The sequence below is a fragment of the Diplotaxodon limnothrissa genome, linkage group LG14, assembly GCF_057381915.1.
Source record: "Diplotaxodon limnothrissa isolate DT_005_m linkage group LG14, D_limnothrissa_male_GT1.1, whole genome shotgun sequence".
In the NCBI taxonomy this organism is placed as follows: domain Eukaryota; kingdom Metazoa; phylum Chordata; class Actinopteri; order Cichliformes; family Cichlidae; genus Diplotaxodon; species Diplotaxodon limnothrissa.
Window position 1 is genome coordinate 27876866 of NC_140609.1, and position 18555 is coordinate 27895420.

Below are 18555 nucleotides of genomic sequence, written 5' to 3' on the forward strand. Positions count from 1 at the left end.
AAAGGTTATGTTGTGGTTTGAATATTGATATATGGCATCTTAACAGATACCAGATGGGGAGTGTTCCGCTCTTAATTTATTGCAATATAGGCGCTCTTTGCAATGAGCTAATTTTATTTTGAAATTCGTTTTATTTTGAAAACCAGGATGACAGGATGTCAGCCATGTTTGTTTAGTTCCTAGCGGATCACATGTGGGGAAATTTGATCCAGCGACATCTGCCTTTTGTTTGTGCCATCGACACCACCGTCTGTAAGTTTCATTTGTATTGAATTGTAGGATTGTATTTTATGTATATTTTGTGGAAATATTTGCTGTAGATGAATACTTTAGTAGCTGTGTGCTAACGCTAATGGATGTGTATTGGAATCTAATTTTGTTGTGCTAATGATGCTAGGTTAATTTTAGCTATGTTATTTGTATTTCAGTTTTACTCCATGAGGAAATACTCACTAATTAAAAGGAGTTGGACGCTACATCTTGACTTCGCGCAATATTTCAAGTGGAGTTAGGCTACTGCTGAATTGTGTAGCGTACACACACAAGGAGAGCAGGATATTAGTTTTTCAGCCACTCTGAGACAGGGTATTTCTAATTTTAGAGATGTTGCGCAAATAGAAGAAAGCAGTCTTACATATTTGTTTAATATGTGCTTTGAAGGACATATCCTGGTCAAAAATCACTCCAGGGTTCCTCACAGCGTTACTGGAGGCCAAGGTAATGCCATCCAGAGTAAGAATCTGGTTAGATACCATATTTCTAAGATTTTCAGGGCTAAGTACAATAACCTCAGTCTTATCTGAATTACCGTATTTTCACGACCATAAGACGCACTGTACTAAAAGGCGCAGTCTCAGTTATGTGTGCCATTACTGTATTTAACACACACATAAGGCGCACTGGATCATAGGGCGCATACAAGTACCGTATGCGTATTTAAAAATAAAGCGGGAGCAAACCTGAGTTCGGTACCTTACTCACATTTCTATTACCGGTAATCGTCATCATCAACAACACACAAGCATACAAGTGTGCGTATTTAAAAATAAAGCAGGAGCAAAACTGAGTTTGGTACTCACATTTTTATCATCAATCAAACCCATCGAAGTCCTCATCCTCTGTGTCTGAACAGCTGCGCTAAATCTCCATCAAACATGCCAAGTTCACTTTCTTCACTGTCAGAGTCACTTTCCGTGCCGTGCGGCTCCTCGGAAATGATGCCGGCTTTTGCGAAAGCTCGAACAACAGTGCCAGCAGACATGTTAGCCCAAGCATCTACAATCCATTGGCAAATTGTGGCGTAACTCGCCCGGCGCTGCCTTCCACTCTTGGTGAAACTGTGGTCTCCATCGGTCATCCATCGCTCCCAGGCCGCTCGCAGCCTTACTTTGAACGGGCGGTTCACACCGATGCCCAGCGGTTGGAGCTCCTTTGTCAGGCCTCCCGGAATGACAGCAAGCTCACAGTTCATTTGTTTCACTAGTTTTTTCACATCGGCTGTGAGATGGGCACGCATAGAGTCACAGATTAAGAGCGATGGTGATGCGTGGAAAAAAACCACCTGGTCTCCTTACATACACCTCCCTCAGCCATTCTTTCATCATTTCCTCATCCATCCAGCCCTTTTCATTTGCCTTAATGATGATTCCTGCTGGAAACTTCTCTTTAGGCAAAGTCTTTCGCTTAAAAATCACCATAGGCGGCAGTTTCTGTCCATTAGCATGGCAGCCAAGCACAACAGTGAAAGAAGACTTTTCATACCCCGTTGTGCGTATCGCTACCGTGCTGGTCCCCTTCTTCTCCACTGTGTGACTCACCGGGATGTCAAAAGTGAGCGGGACCTCGTCCATGTTAGTGATGTGGCTGGGCTGGATGTTTTTGTCGCCGATGTGTTTGCTGCAGTAGGAGCGGAAGATGGCCAGCTTTTCCTTATAATCCGCTGGAAGTTGCTGCGCTACCGTAGTCCTGGTCCTGATGGAAAAATGGCACCGTTTCATAAAAAGTGAAAGTGAAACTGCTTTTAGCCGAATGGTGACCGTCGAAACGCTTCTCCCGCTCGTTCTTTGCTCGATGATCCACCGCTCGAGTCTTTCCTCCAACTCGGCCACACTTCACCCTTTAGCGTTCTCATTGTGTTCTCTACTACGTCCTCATTACAACACACAGGGCGCACTGCGCTATAGGGCGCGCCGTACTTTTTGAAGAAAATCTAAGACTTTTAAGTGCGCCTTATGGTCGTGAAAATACGGTAAGAAGCAGAAAGTTAGCGGCCATCCAGGTCTTTATGTCTTTAAGACATTCCTGCAATTTAACTAATTGGTGTGTGTTATCTGGCTTCATGGATAGATAGAGCTGCGTGTCATCTGCATAGCAGTGAAAATTTATGCTATGTCTTCTAATGATACTGCCTAGGGGAAGCATGTATAATGTAAACAGAATTGGTCCTAGCACTGAACCCTGTGGAACACCATAACTGACCTTAGTGGGTGAAGAGGACTCTCCATTTATATGTACAAATTGGAGTCTACTAGATATATATGATACAAACCACTGCAGTACCTGTAATACCTACAGCATGTTCTAATAGGATATTATGGTCAACAGTATCAAATACTGCACTAAGGTCTAGCAGGACAAGCACAGAGATGAGTCCACTGTCAGAGGCCATAAGAAGATCATTTGTAACCTTCACTAAAGCTTTTTCTGTGCTGTGATGAGCTCTGAAACCTGACTGAAACTCTTCATATAAGCCATTCCTCTGTAGATGATCTGTTAGCTGTTTGACAACTACTCTTTCAAGGATTTTTGATATGAAAGGAAGGTTGGAGATTGGCCTATAATTAGCTAAGACTGCTGGGTCTAGAAATGGCTTCATGAGTAAAGGTTTAACTACTGCCACCTTGAAAGCCTGTGGTACATAGCCGATTATTAGAGATAGGTTGATCATATTTAAGATCGAAGAATTAATTAATGGCAGGACTTCTTTGAGCAGTGTTGTAGGAATGGGGTTTAAAAGACACGTTGATGGTGTCAGGGATCTGTGTGCAGGCGGATGGAGAGGAGGATCCAAATGCGAGACTCTGAGACTGAATTGAATCTGAGAACCTTAGCTTTATTGCTGGTGATAAACGACAACGTGAACTGAACAATGACTCTGAGAACTGAACAATGACACTGAGAACTGAACAATGACACTGAGAACTGAACACACAGGCATAAATCTGAGGGTACGACGCGACACTGAGCACAGGAAAACACAGGGCTAATATACACAGGGTGGTAATCAGCGAATGGGCAACAGGAGGGAGACACAGCTGGGAGAGATCAGGGTTAACGAGACGGGGGGAACCAAGCTGCCCACACTAACATAAGACGCAGACCTTCACAATAAAACAGGAACAAGAAACCATCACACTAAGACACAGACTTGACATTTGAGAGACAGACAGAAAATGACACATGGAACTAGACATATACTAAGCAGACCCAACCGAAGAACAAATCCTAAACACAAACATGAAACTCTAATAATAAACATCATCATCATCATCATTAACACAACAAGAGAACAAGAAAACAATCCCTGATGCAAAATTACACCAAAACATAATAAACTCAAAATACTGGGTCCACCGGAACCAGAACCGTGACAGATGGTTTGGAGGAAGTAATTATTGAAGTTAATTCAGAAAGATCAATTGGAGAAAAAGAGTCTAACTTAAGGTTTACCTGTCAATCACATTCAAATGGGACCACCCGAGTCTAACTTTGTCTTACTGCTCAATGTGTAGATCTCAAGTCACAGATCTACACATTGTGCACTTCTTGTGAGGAACCAATCTCTAATCAAAATGTATTTCAGGCCCCGCCCTTTCACCTTCTTTTTCCCAGATGGGTGGAATCCAAAATTCATCAACACGGCATGTCAATAAAAGGGAATGGCAAAGCAATAAAATGAAATGACTAGGGTCAGAAAATCTGAAAGCTGTCATGAGCTCATTTTTACAAAGTAATTTGTTCTTGTTCGTTTTGCTGTATTCTTATTTTTCTCATACTATACCCTCTTCTCTGTTTCCCTCCTCGTGCCAACTACAGGAGCAATTTAATCTAAACAGAATGCAGAAGAGTGGAGAGGTCATCCTGGGAGGACTGTTTCCAGTCCACTTTTTCTCAAGCATTCCTGACCTGTCTTTTACCTCACAGCCACAGCAACCTACTTGCCATAGGTGAATATGAAAAGGAAACAACAGAAAAAAATAGAGAAACAGGACAAACCTAATGCTAATATAAACATAATTGTAATATCTAATTATATTGTGTTGATTAATAAAGCTCAGCTGTTTTCTAAGTATCCTGATGTATTTTTCAAATCAAAATGTTTTTTGTTAGTTTCTATGTACAAGGATTTAGACAAGCACAAACCATGGCTTTTGCAATTGATGAGATCAACAACAACTCCAACTTGCTACCTAATGTGACTCTGGGATACACCCTTTATGATAATTGCGTTGAACTTGGAATTGGATTCCGTGGAGCATTGTCATTAATCAGTGGTCAAGAGGAACAGATTATATTACACAATACATGTGTTGGAAATCCTCCAGTTGTAGGGATTGTGGGTGATTCTTCCTCTACTCCTTCTATTGCTATCTCCAGCATCTTAGGTTTGTACAGAGTACCTCTGGTAAGTTTTCAGTTTAATATTATTTTTGTTTATATTAACTTAATTGTACATTAAATGTTTAAAACAATGTACAATATACAGTCTGTATCTTTCACAGGTGAGTTATTTTGCCACATGTTCCTGTTTGAGTGACCGTCAAAAGTATCCATCCTTCTTTAGGACGATCCCAAGTGATGCTTTCCAGGTTAAAAATCAATCTGGACAAATACAAAAAGTCAACAGCAGCTGATGAGCAGCACTCATGTTTTAATCTGTTCTCACTTAGGTACGTGCAATGATTCAGATTCTAAAATATTTTGGCTGGACTTGGGCAGGTCTGCTCATCACTGATGATGATTATGGACTTCATGCAGCCAGATCCTTACAATCTGAGCTGAGTGTGTCTGGAGAAGGTTGCCTTGCCTATGTTGAGGTTTTACCCACTGACAAAGACACAGATGAACTCAGAAGGATTGTGGATGTGATGAAGAAATCCACAGCTCATGTTGTCATTGCCTTTGTGTTTGAGACTCACATGATAAACCTTATGGAAGAGGTGCAGTTTTAAAAGAATTTGTTTCTCTAAACTGGTTAATACATGTATTATGTCTTTTATTTGAATGAGTACAGAAAAATAATGGTATAGAATTCGTAGAAGTCAAGCAAGCACTTCAATATCATGATGATGTCAGTCGTTGCTATTTACAATACTGCTTTTTACAATGCACAGATAGAAAGGCAGAATGTAACAGGCCTACAGTGGTTGGCCAGTGAAGGCTGGACAGCAACAGCTGCTGTGCTTCAAACACCTCAGCTCATGCCATATCTGGGTGGTACACTGGGCATCGCTATTCGTCGAGGAGAAATACCAGGGCTCAGGGAATTCCTGTTACAAATACGCCCTGATCTGCTTGACAGTAATAGCTATGGAAAGACAATGGTGAGAGTTCAAAACTTTACTGTATTAGCTGCAAAAATTTAATTTTGTCCTTTTTAAAAACAAAAAACAAACAGCAGGTGCACACAAACACAGCTATTAATAATATATTTCAATCATATATTTCAGGTGAATCAGTTTTGGGAATTCACATTTCAGTGTAGATTTGCTCCAGCTCCACCAGGCTGGCTGGAAGTTGGAGGAGCATTATGCACTGGACAGGAAGATCTAGAAAATGTGAATACTGAGTTCTTGGACATTTCCAACCTCCGGCCTGAGTACAATGTGTACAAAGCTGTTTATGCCCTGGCATATTCCCTTGATGACATTCTGCAATGCAAGCCAGGAAGAGGGCCTTTCAGTGGGCACAGCTGTGGCACTTTGCAATCACTGGAGCCTTGGCAGGTGTGATATTAATTTATACTTCATCTATGAGTAAATCATTGGTTCTATAATTACTTTCAGTACAACAAAATGTACCCTGTCGGATAAAAAAAAACAATTCAATACGATGAAATGAGCTGAAGAGAGCTAAATGGGTTTTTCATATTGAGCGAAAGTAGTGTTTAGTATATTTATATTAGAGCACATTAACTAGTATGCATATTTATTGCACAATTAGAGATATCCATGCTTAATTTAGAATTAGAATTTAATGCATTTAAATATAAAAGTATAATAATTGTTAGATTTAATTTGGTTATTGGATATAGAATGTCACTGTCTGCACTGTGAAATTTATTTCTTGCATACTTATACCTTTAACAGCTTGTTTATTACTTGGAAAGGGTAAACTTCTCCACTCCATTTAGTGATCAACTGTCATTTGATGAAAATGGTGACGTTGTGCCAATTTATGATGTGATGAACTGGTTGTTGCTCCCTGATGGAAGCATTAAAGTTCAGAGTGTGGGTGAGGTTAAGGGGTCAGCTTTCAAAGGTGAAGAACTCATACTTGATGAAAACAAAATCTTCTGGAACTCTATATCAAACAAGGTTAAATATGCTTTTATTTGATCGTTACCTTTTATGACATTTACATTATATAGAATTGCAGCAGGCAATATTTATTTATTTTTTGTCCAACAGCCAGTTCAATCAATATGTAGTGAAAGCTGTCCACTCGGTACCCACATGATAAGAAAGAAGGGGGAACCCAAATGCTGTTTTGACTGCATCCCTTGTTCTGACGGAAAAGTCAGTAATATGAGCAGTAAGTGTATTTTCAGGGATTTTTTTAATCTGTCAGCATGACATGTTGAATTTCATTTTCATTAAATATAGTAGGCATTTAATTATCTTCCCCTTTCATCATCTTTCTCCCTTTTGCCAGACTCCTTGGAATGCACCAGTTGTCCAGAGGATTTTTGGTCAAACCCCCAACGTGACCACTGTGTTCCTAAGAAGACAGAGTTCCTCTCTTACCTTGAGCCTCTGGGTATTTGTTTGACAGCAACCTCATTACTGGGCACATTTTTATGTGCTGTTATTCTAGGGATTTTTATCTACCATCGCAGAACACCCATAGTACGTGCCAACAATTCAGAACTTAGTTTCCAGCTATTGCTGTCACTCAAGTTATGTTTCCTGTGTTCACTGCTGTTCATTGGACGACCCAGGCTGTGGACATGCCAACTCAGACATGCAGTATTTGGGATCAGCTTTGTGCTGTGTGTCTCATGCATTCTAGTAAAAACCATGGTTGTTCTGGCTGTGTTCAAAGCCTCCAAGCCAGGAGGGGGAACCAGTCTGAAGTGGTTTGGTGCTATGCAGCAGAGAGGAACAATTCTGTTTCTTACATCTATTCAAGCAGCCATTTGCACTGCTTGGCTTGTTTCTGCTTCCCCAACTCCACATAAAAACACCCAATACCAAAATGATAAGATTGTTTATGAATGTGTAGTTGGGTCTAGTGTTGGTTTTGCAGTGTTGTTGGGTTATATTGGCATGCTGGCTTTCCTCAGTTTTCTAATTGCATTCCTGGTAAGGAATCTCCCTGAAAGTTTTAATGAGGCCAAGCTCATCACATTCAGCATGCTGATCTTCTGTGCTGTGTGGGTGGCCTTTGTTCCTGTCTATATCAGCTCACCGGGAAATTATGCAGATGCAGTGGAGGTATTTGCCATCTTGGCCTCAAGCTTTGGCCTCTTGATCACATTGTTTGGACCCAAATGTTACATAATCCTGCTGAAACCAGAATTGAACACAAAAAAGGCTGTAATGGGTCATGGCACTGAATCATAAAAATGTTTTCACATAAATGAAAATACATGCATGAAAATAAATACATTTAAATGATTAGATCATGAATATAGAAATAATTTCATTCATACAAGACTGATATTGTTTATACTTGCATATCTTGCCATTCTAACTCTGATATGTATTCAGAAATATATTGACTAGGATTTATAATGCTCTTATATGACTTTGAATTTTCTTGAATTTTATGCAAGATTTTTAGAATTTTAAACTGTATAACCGATACAAAAAACTGAGGGTCACCTTCAGTGAAGGTCACCTTCAGGTCACCTTCAGAACAAAGATGTTTTATTTTTGAGCAATAATTTTGGATTAAAAGCAATCAAGACATTATGCTTTCACTATTACGCATTCATACATTTCATAGAAGCTATTTTCTTTCTTGCTTGACCTGTTTAATCTTGCCTGATTTGTGTTGCGTATTCTGATTGATGGTACTGTGAAGATAGTGGAGGATTTTCTTTTTCACTAGGTGACAGGATGTTTAGAGGTTTCTCCCAACAGTTATTTAAAAGGGCCTCAGTGGAGAATTTAGTGGGGTTTGAAGCTAAAGCATTTTTATTGTTTACTGAGAGCTTTTACCTAACGTGCACAGGGGACCAAAACTCAAGACACACTTTAGGTCGCGGGCCAAACAAGGTAAACATTTTTTGAAAACACTAAAACATGTTTTTTAAACATAAATATAAATAAATATAGACAGGAATATTATTCCAAAATAAATAAACTTAAAAAAAATAAACTTTAACTTTAAATATTTTGCTCTTAACAAAAATATATCCTGTCAAAATTATGCAAGTTAGAAATATGAACATGCTGCCAAAAACCCCAGAAAAAATAAATGAAAGCATTTACAAGGTTCGAGCCGCATGTAGACAGAGCTGGGGCATTGCTTCAGGAATGGAACTAATAAACTGTGCAGCCCATTCAATGTCGTTCTTTGCCTTGAGTGTCCCATTACACTGCAGCTCCATCTGAATCTGCACAGGTGCAGTTTCCACATAAATGGGTTGGAAAGTAGCTCAAGATTCTCTTTTTGTGCTTCAAAATCACCAAAGTGTCATGCGAACTCAGTGCGCAGTGTGCTCAGTTTATTAGGAAAGTGTGCCGACTTGGTTCAACATTACTTGGCAACAGGGAACGTGAGGCAAGTTGCACTGGTGCATTTGTGACAGCTTCACTTGAAATGCCTTCACCGCATCATAGATGCCATGTCCATGACAGATTTCCTTGCTGAGCTCAAAAACTCTTTTGAGAACTTTTCCCCAACTCAGCCAACGGACCTCTGTATGATAAGGAATGTCGGCAAACTCTGAATCTATTTCCCACATAAAAGACTGAAATTGAGGGTGATTTAAATCTTTAGCTCAGATAAAATTTACGGTTTGCGTTACGGGGATTATTACATGCTCCATTTTTGGGACTTTACCACACAGTGTTTCCTGGTGTATGATCAGTGAGTGATATGCTGTTAACTCACTGGTACAGTTCTCCTCCTGCATCTTTACTCGCATCCTGCCGACTAGTCCACTTTTTTTCACCGCACAACACCGGTGCTCCATCTGTTGTAAGTCCAACAAATTTGTCCCAGGGCAGTTTCATGTTTGGCATACGTTTTCAAAAATGTCTTTTCCTGTCGTTGTCCCATGCATCGATTTATTGTCCAATATTTCCACTCCACGGATGAAGATGGCCAGCTGTGCAATGTCCATCATGTCTGTACTTTCATCCACAGCAAGAGAGTATGCAATAAAGTTTTTGCTTCTGTCACACAACTGTGTTCTTAAATCAGTGGCTCTCCAAAAGTTGATTCTGTTCATCTGGACGTAGTGTTTTCAGTGGGAGAAACGTTTCGTCACTCATCTAAGTGTCTTCTACAGTCTCAGCAGACTTCAGGATTTGTCAATCATATAAACAGTACATTTGCATAATAACTGAAACCAGCCCACTGAAGGAACAATGGGCTGGGAGGTCAGTTCCTTAATCATAATTATGCAAATTATCATGACCACTGATCAACAACCACTGATCAAAGCCCACTGATCAATGGCCATGAGTACCATTCACAGAGGGTTGGGGAATGGCTGCAATCACAGCATTGTAAGATAGTGAAAAATGTACCCTTAGGCCCCCTCCTCGATTCAGAGATGGTCTTTCCTTTTTCACGTAAATGACCTCCTTGACTCCGCGCTCAAACCAGCGTTCCTCCCTGTCCAGGATGTGTACATACTCGTCATTGAAAGAGTGTCCACTGGCTTGTAGGTGTAAATATACTGCAGAGTCCTGGCCTGACGAGGTAGCTCTTCTGTGTTGTGCCATCCACTTCGCCAGAGGTTGTTTGGTTTCCCCAATGTATAAGTCCTGGCAATCCTCCTGGCACTTAACAGTGTACACTATGTTACTCTGTTTGTGTCGGGGGACCCGATCCTTGAGGTGGACCAATTTTTGATGCACCGTGTTTTGGGGATTGAAAGCCACAGAGACCCGGTGTTTAGAAATAGTGCATCTCAACTGTTCCGATACTCCTGACACATACGGGATCACTACAGGTTTTCGCTTAGTCACTGATTGTCCTTCTCTCCTGGATTGGCTGGAGCTTTCTTTTGGTACCTTCAGCTGTGGTGGACCCCTAGAGGGCTCCACTCACACCCAGTGTTGAGGAAGTGTGTTGCTGTGTTTTGTGGCGTGATGTGTTCAGTTGATGTGTGGAGAGGAATAAAGAAGGAGGGAGAACTAAGAGCTCTGTGTCGTCCATGCTTACCTCCACATTGGTGACCCCTGACTCGAGCATGCTACGGGCCGAGGATAACGCAGACTCCGTTATGGATGCAACAGTGGCCGCCGGTCCTCCGCCTCCTGCTGCAGCTACGTTTGCTGTGGCGCTAAAACTGCCAGGCTTTTGGCTCCACGATCCCCCGTCGTTGTTCGTGCAGGTGGAGGCTCAGTTTGCCCTTCACAGCATCTTGGCTGATGACACAAAGTATCACCATGTGGTGGCCTCGCTCGACCCACTGGCCACCCATCGCGCGATGACCCTCCTCCGGGACCCACCCGCCCAAAGGGATATACGCCGCCCTTAAATAGCTGCTTCTTTGGCGCTATGCCCTCTCCGACACAGAACGAGTCGAAAGCTCCTCACCCTGTCAGGCTTGGGTGGTGGTACGGCTCTTGAGCTCATGGAGAACATGCTGTCATTGCTCGGGCCGGATGACGGGAGATTCCTCTTCGCCCACCTCTTCCTCCACCAACTGCCGGCTGCCGTGAGAGCTGTCCTCGCCAACTCCCTGCTTCTGGCTGTGAAGGATTATCGCTCCCTGGCTGAAGAAGCGGAATGCATTATTCTGGCTAGCTGCACTTTCGACGTTCACGCCCTAGCTACGGACCTGCCTGGGTTTTAAATGCACCTTAGAACACACATGCATCAACACTACAATGAGCGGGTGGAGGGAGGTTTGGAGTCTTCTCTCACCCCCATTCTCTGCGGCCTGCTGGAGCGGGGGGGCTAGGAGGAGGAGTTGGCCGTCCGACTGCGGTCTGGAGTGTGGGGCCTCCCTGCTGCTGCGGAGTCGGGGCGGTCTGCCTCCCCCCACCGCAGGGAAAAGGGTAACACCACCTGGGTCTGGGTGCAGTTCCCCCCTCCAGGGGCGGGGGCACCTAGACCCGGTTTGTAGAGTACGCTTGGGGAGTGTGATCGTGTGTACAGCGTCACTTTATGTCTGTCTCCACGTTGGTTGAGTGTGGAGTAAGTGCATATGAGAGCATGAGGGTGGGAATGGATGTTTGTATCTGTGTGTGCCTGTATGTCTGTGTCTATATGTCAGGTTGGGTATCAGACGCCACCTCTCTGGGGACATCTCAGGCCCTCCAAGGTTTGGAGGCCTATCTCCCCCCACCACTTCCCCTGCCAGTGGCGGACTCCCTCAGACATCGGTGCGTTGGTGGTTCTTTGTGTCCGGGGATGGACGTCCAGGTACACACGGCTCACTCCTTGGCGGCCGCTTATTGGGGCCTGGAGCCTTCGGAGGTGGGGTGCCCCCGGCCTCTCGGCCTGGGGCTCGGTCACTCAGGCACGGCTGGCTGCCGGCGGAGCTCACGAGCGCGTCACTGCAACTCCCCCTGGCTTCTGCTCCGCGGCTGCTGAGTGAGCCCTCATCTGGGACTCTCCTCAGCTCTTTCTGGGACAGTGGCGCGGCTGCCCCTCTGTTGGTCTTCCTTGGTCTCTTGTGTTCTGGGGGCCTCTGGATGTCTGGAGTTTTGATCTCCTCCATACCTGCTTCATGCCCTGGAGGACGGGGCTGTGGCCCTCCCACACCCTCTAGCAGATCATTACATGAAGGAACCATTTAAAAAAAAACAAGCGCGTCCATGCTCACAGGTGTACACACGGGTGATCACACCCACAAACTACACCCTTTTTGGCTCCTACCTCAAAGCACACTGTGTTCTGTTGATCTTATGTGCTGCACAATAATGTTTAATATTTAGTATTTACTGTCATATTCCCATATATCATTGTGATGTTGTTTATTCTATTACTCTTGTTCTCTTCTGCTTGTTTTCTTTTTTCTTTCTCAGCAGGTGATCCAGGTGATTGATATATGCATTTTTTTTCTTTTTTTTTCTGCCCATTCTGTTGTTTTTTGTTTTTTGCCCTTCTCCCCCGTCCCTCTTCTCAGCTGTTTCTCTTTCCCTCTTTCTTTCTCCCCTTCTTTCCCCCAGTCAAGTCTGTCCCGTATTCAGTAAGTGAAAATAAAAAAAACAATAAAAGGTGAATCAAATGGACCATTACGGCAAGGCTGGGATGGTCAATTTGGTAAAGTAAATCTGTTGGGCATCTTTCTTTGCCTTTAGACAACAATTCTGATGGCAAAAGAGCCAAACGGGACAGGCAAAAACAAAAAAACAAAAAAACAAAACAAAAAAAAGCTACGGACCTGCCGGCAGCCCCGTCCACGCCTCCACCTGCCTCCCCCGGAGCATCTGCCCCTTTGGTGACGGTAGGGATTGCTACACGCCAGCACTGCGGAAAGAGCATCTGTTTCTACCATCAGTGTTTTGGCGCCAGAGCGCGTTGCTGCCTGCCGCCTTGCGCTTTCACGGCCCAGGGAAAAGGACCGGCCAGCGTGCCGTAGCAGCGCAACCACTGGCAATACAGAAAGGCTGCTCTTCATAGAGGACACGCTCTGGGAGACGTTTTCTCATGGACTCCGGCTCCCAGAAGAGCCTCCCTCCCCCGACTGCTGCCGACAGGCTAGAAGCGAACTGCGGGCCGCAGCTCATTGCAGCTAATGGCTCTCCCATCACAACGTTTGGGGAAAGGTTGGTGACTGTTTTTTTTCATGGCCGGGATTTCCAGTGGAACTTTGTTGTTGCCACTAGCTCTGTACCTATTTTAGGTGCTGATTTTCTGTGTGCCCATGGACTGCTTGTTGATGTTGCTAACAGACATTTAATTGATGCTCTCTCGTTTTCTTCACTACCCTGTTTTACTCAGGCCGCCGAGCCCCTGATTCGGGCTAATGTAGTGACCTCCGGGGATGCTTTTCAGCGTTTGCTTTTAGAGTTTCCATCGCTTTCTGTCCCTAATTTCTCTAGCATGGTAACAAAGGACGGGGTTGAGCATTATATTCCCACGGTCAGGCCCCCAGTGTTCGCATGCGCACGCCACCTCGACCCCGTGAAACTGTCCGTCGCTCAGGAAGCATTTGCAGCCATGGAGCACCTTGGCATTGTAAAGCGCACGAACAGTGCATGGGCCTCTCCGCTTCACATGGTGCCCAAATCGGACGGTCGGTGGCAGATTTCCGCCGTTTAAATAATGCCACGGAGAATGACTGTTACCCGATCCCCCCACATTCAGGATTTTTCCGCCAATCTCGCGGGACCTCGATTTTTTTCTAAAATTGACTTGGTGCGGGGGTATCACCAGGTTCCCGTACGCGCCGAAGACGTTTCTAAAACTGCTGTCATTACCCCCTTCGGCTTGTTCGAGTTTTTGCACATGCCATTTGGCCTGAAAGGTGCCACCCAGACCTTTCAGCAGCTGATGGGCTCCGTTTTGCGTGGGCTGCCATTCGTTTTTCTTTACCTGGACGATACCGTTGCCCGACAGGGTCCAGGCCGTTTCGGTTTTTCCGCATCCCACCTCAGTTAAAGCATTGCAGGAGTTCTTGGGGATGATCAATTTTTACAACTGCTTTCTCCCCAGAGCTGCCCACCTGCTACAGCCACTCTATGCTGCCTTAAAAGGTAAAACAGCCAAAGATCCTGTTGACTGGCTGCCAGAACGCATCCAGGCATTTTTCCGCAGCCAAGTCTGCGCTGGCTGATGCCGCCTGCTGGCCCAGGCGGAGATCGCGCTGACCACTGACGCATCTGACGTGGCAATGGGTGCCGTGTTGGAACAGCGGGTTTCAGGTCTCTGGCAACCGCTTGCCTTTTTCAGTCGGACACTTTGGGATGCCGAATGCAAGTACAGTGTTTTCGACAGAGAATTGCTGGCCCTGCGCCTAGCGACACGACATTTTTTCCTCAAGGGTCGCAACTTTACTGCGTACATTGACCACAAACCTTTGACGTTTGCCATGTCCAAGGTCTCTGACCCATGGAGCGCACGCCAGCAGCGCCCGTTGGCGGGCATTTCGGAGTTTACCAGAGACATTCAGCATGCAGGCACCCCTCGAGCCTTTCCGCGTCCCCGGTAGGTGTTTCGATCACGTTCATGAGGACCTGGTTGGTGCCTTGCCACAGTCACAGGGTTTCACGCACCTTTTGACTGTGGTGGACTGCACGACCAGGTGGCCGGAGGCGGTACCCTTGGCATCCACTGACAGTGGTGACGGTGGCCAGAGCATTATTGTCACCGTGGATTTCGCGTTTCGGTCCCCTGCTAACATTACCTCGGACAGGGGCCCCCAGTTTGTTTCTGAGCTTTGGTCTGCCATGGCTGACGGCCTGGGGGTCAAGGTCCACCGTACCACAGCATACCACCCGCAAGCTAACGGGATGTGCGAGCGGTTTCACCGGTCACTCAAGGCCGCGCTCCAGGCTTCCTTAACAGGTGATGACTGGGTCAACCGTCTTCTGTGGGTTTTGCTGGGATTGCGTAGCGCGGTTTCCCCGGCTGAACTGGTTCTGATTATTATATTATCTTATGCCACGTTAGACCCCTAATTAAAGATTGTGAAATCATTATGTCGTTTTAATTTGCATTATTCTCCTGACTTAGAAGAAGGTGATAATTATTACAGTTATTAAACTGATTTGTTTTACATTAGACTGCTGATTTATTGTGAATGAATATTGTTTTATGATGCATTGTACTGCTGAGTTATAAGAAATACTGTTTCCAGAAAGTCATCACATTATTTGTCTGATTAGAAAAGAACAGAACATACTGCACAGGAAGCCAAGGCCATAACTTAGGCTCACTGTGAAAGAGAAAGAATGTGGATGTTTAGGTTTTATGACTAGGTGGAGGGGGGGCTGAAGCTATAAGAATGTGAGGAATGCTCAGACACTTGGAGATCAGGCGGACACCCTCCCGCGCTCATCTCCTCTCCGGATGGTTTATGCTCATAAAGTGTTGAATTGTATGGAATAAAAGATTGTTGATTGAGCATTTATACACCGAGTATTGTCCTTCCTTCAGCCCAAAGATCAAAAGAATTGGGAGGATTTAACATCGGCCAGCCCCTCCGGGTCCCCGGGGAATTAGCTGAGAGCCCCCCTTGCTTTTTCCCCTAGGAGCGCCCCACAACCAACGGAGTCCGAGTTGTCTGCAGCTTTTTCTGACCGCCAGTGCCAGCCTTGCTCCCGAGCTGGTTTTCCCTCAGTCAGTTCCCCCCCCCAGTTCAGCCGTTCCGGTCCGTTTGCTTAAACCCCGGGTCCTGGACTAGTTCTGCTGGGTGTTCGGGGAGGGGGGGCATGTTTGGTGGACCACTAGAGGGCTCCACTCACACCCAATGTTGAGGAAGTGTGTTGCTGTGTTTTGTGGCGCGATGTGTTCAGTTGAACAACTGGGATAACCACATTTACTCAGGGCCTTCTTGATGTGATGTTCTTCTGTTTCCCTGGCCACTGTGTCTGTGGGGATGGTGTTCACTCTGTTTTGTAGCGTCCTGATGACACCCAATTTATGCTCCAGTGGATGATGAGAGTCAAACCTTAAATACTGATCCGTATGCATAAGTTTACGGTACATGTAACCCAGATCATTGTTTGAGTATGGGATTTCTGATTATTTGGTAGTCACTGAACTCACCACTGTGCCTTGCGCATAGCCACTCTCTAGTCCAGCTACAGAGTTTTTTTCCTTCCGTTTGTCCGATGAGGCGCATGCTGCTCTCGTGCCCTCTGCAAGCTGGAAATTTGGGTACAGTAGACATTTGAGTTGCTGTAAATAGTTTTAAAAACCTTTATATGTGAAGCTAATGTTTTAATATGTTGTTAGAAAAAGGAGTCTTGTAGCGGTTACGAACGTGAAGCTGAGCTGAATCCGACAGTCATTCGCCATTACATGAACCCCTCTGGTGAGTTAGCTTGCAGCTCATGTTCGCATGAAATGTTTGTGCCTTATTATGCTGCAGTGAGGTGTCAAATCTACCACTGTCATGTTTGTTAAGAAAGAGGCTAAATATTGTATAACGTGTGTTATTGGCTGACTGTTAGCAAGTTAGCCGTTAAGTGAGCCTGGCTAATGTCCTAAAATGGCGGCCGACACGAGGTCAGTTACAGAGTTATTGTCATGAACCGAAGTTCCGAGCGCAGGCAGGACCCAGTAGCAGAACACACACACGGGTATGAGCGAATAAAGAAAGTAATTTTTATTGAAACTAAAGGTGTCCCGTGAGGGTAGCCAGAAAAACAACGGGTGAAACCAGACGAAACCGAGGGACCGCACAGGGAACGCCGAGAGCGGGGCTGTGAGAGGCTGTAAAACAAAAAGAGAGACAGATTACTGGGGTGCGGAAAAAAGGCAGCATACGAGGGAAGGTGGAGTGTGCGTCTCACGGTGATAGCCGGGCCGAGTGAACCAGAGGGGGGTGGAGCTCCAAAAGGGGTCGAGACGGCGAAGCTGAATGTGAACCGAATCTCAGGCGGACAGGTGGACAGGCAGGTGGCTCGAAAAAAACACGCCGAGTTGTGATCTGGGTACACAGGGAAAGAAAAACAGTGTTAGGTCCGATGGAGAGTTTGTCATACGAGTTCTTTTCCGCAGGCGTACGTTACCGCTGAGAGGCGACTACGGACTGGCGTGGAGCAGCAGGTAGGGCAGGATTAAATAGTCCACCTGGTGATCGCCTGGGATGGGATGCAGGTGTGGGGTTAGCAGCCACGCTCGTGGGCGTGGACATCCCAGCAGCACCCCGGACGCCGGGCCGCGGACCATGACAGTACCCCCCCCTCAAGGGTCGCCCCCAGGCGACCGGCCGGGACCCCGCCTGCGGAGAGAAGCACGGAAAGCAGAGATGAGACGAGGGTCCAGAATGAAGGAGCGCGGGACCCAGAGGCGGTCCTCGGGGCCGTACCCCTCCCAATCCACAAGATACTGCCAGCCGCGCCCGCGCCGGCGCGCATCCAGGATCCGCCGGACCGCATAGGCCGGATGGCCGCCGACGAGCCGGGCGGGAGGAGGGGGCTCGGAAGGAGGGCACAGGGGGCTGAGGCGGACCGGCTTAAGTTGAGATACATGGAACGTGGGATGCACACGCCGAGAGGCCGGAAGCCGGAGCCTGACTGCCACCGGGTTGATGACTCGGTCCACTTCGTACGGCCCGATGAAACGGGGAGCCAGTTTGCGGGACGTGCCCCGGAGCGGGATGTTCCCAGCAGCCAACCAAACCTTCTGTCCCGGCTGGTAGTCAGGGGCTGGGGTGCGGCGACGATCGGCGTAGTGCGCCTGTCGTTCCTTTGCACGCAGGAGGGCGCGGCGAGCGCAGCGCCACACACGTTGGCAGCGCCGGAGGTGATGAGGGGCCGACGGGACGGAGAGGGACAGGTCCTCTTCCGGGAAGAGCGGAGGCTGATACCCGAGGGACGCTTCGAAAGGAGAGAAGCCGGTGGAGGACGAGGTGTGAGTATTGTGGGCGTACTCCACCCAGGGCAGGTAAGTAACCCAGGAGGAGGGGTTTTGACTGGCTACGCACCTCAGCATAGTCTCCAGCTCCTGATTAAGGCGTTCAGTTTGCCCATTGGATTGCGGGTGGAAACCGGAACTCAAACTGACCTTGGCGCCGAGAATGGAGCAGAAGGTCCTCCACACTTGTGAGGTGAACTGGGGACCGCGATCGGAGACAATGTCCAGGGGAATCCCGTGGAGCCTGAAGACTTCCGTGACTAACGCTTGGGCAGTCTCAGCAGCCGAGGGCAGCTTGGCTAGCGGGACGAAGTGGGCGGCCTTAGAAAACCGATCCACAACGGTGAGGATGACACATTTTCCAGAAGAGGTGGGGAGACCGGTAACAAAGTCGAGCGAGATGTGAGACCAGGGCCGGTGGGGAGTAGTGAGTGGGTGGAGCTGGCCCATGGGATGTTTCGTGGATGGTTTATTACGAGCGCAGACGGCACAGGCAGACACGTAGTCCCTCACGTCCCGTAGTAGCGATTTCCACCAGAAGTGTCTGCTGAGGAGGCGCGCCGTTCTGCTCACGCCCGGGTGGCACGCGAATCGTGCTGTGTGGATCCAGTGGAT

The 18555-nt window shown here is 46.4% G+C and overlaps 1 protein-coding gene across 1 annotated transcript; it reads left to right on the forward strand.

Annotated features, from left to right (window-relative positions):
- The first annotated feature begins 4116 nt into the window (after positions 1 to 4116).
- On the forward strand, positions 4117 to 7844 carry LOC146619034 (extracellular calcium-sensing receptor-like). Its single transcript, XM_085370167.1, has 9 exons — positions 4117 to 4226; positions 4390 to 4684; positions 4782 to 4868; positions 4950 to 5219; positions 5394 to 5603; positions 5730 to 6005; positions 6369 to 6596; positions 6690 to 6813; positions 6934 to 7844. The coding sequence occupies exons 1-9, from the start codon at positions 4117 to 4119 to the stop codon at positions 7842 to 7844; spliced, it is 2511 nt and encodes an 836-aa protein (XP_085226293.1).
- Positions 7845 to 18555: the final 10711 nt, after the last annotated feature.

Excerpts from the sequence above, each read along its gene's own strand:
- LOC146619034 (XM_085370167.1), top strand. The coding sequence starts at position 4,117 with ATGCAGAAGAGTGGAGAGGTCATCCTGGGAGGACTGTTTCCAGTCCAC. Across the intron at positions 4,869-4,949 it reads TCCCAAGTGATGCTTTCCAG|GTACGTGCAATGATTCAGAT; the intron begins GTTAAAAATCAA and ends GTTCTCACTTAG. Across the intron at positions 6,597-6,689 it reads GGAACTCTATATCAAACAAG|CCAGTTCAATCAATATGTAG; the intron begins GTTAAATATGCT and ends TTTGTCCAACAG.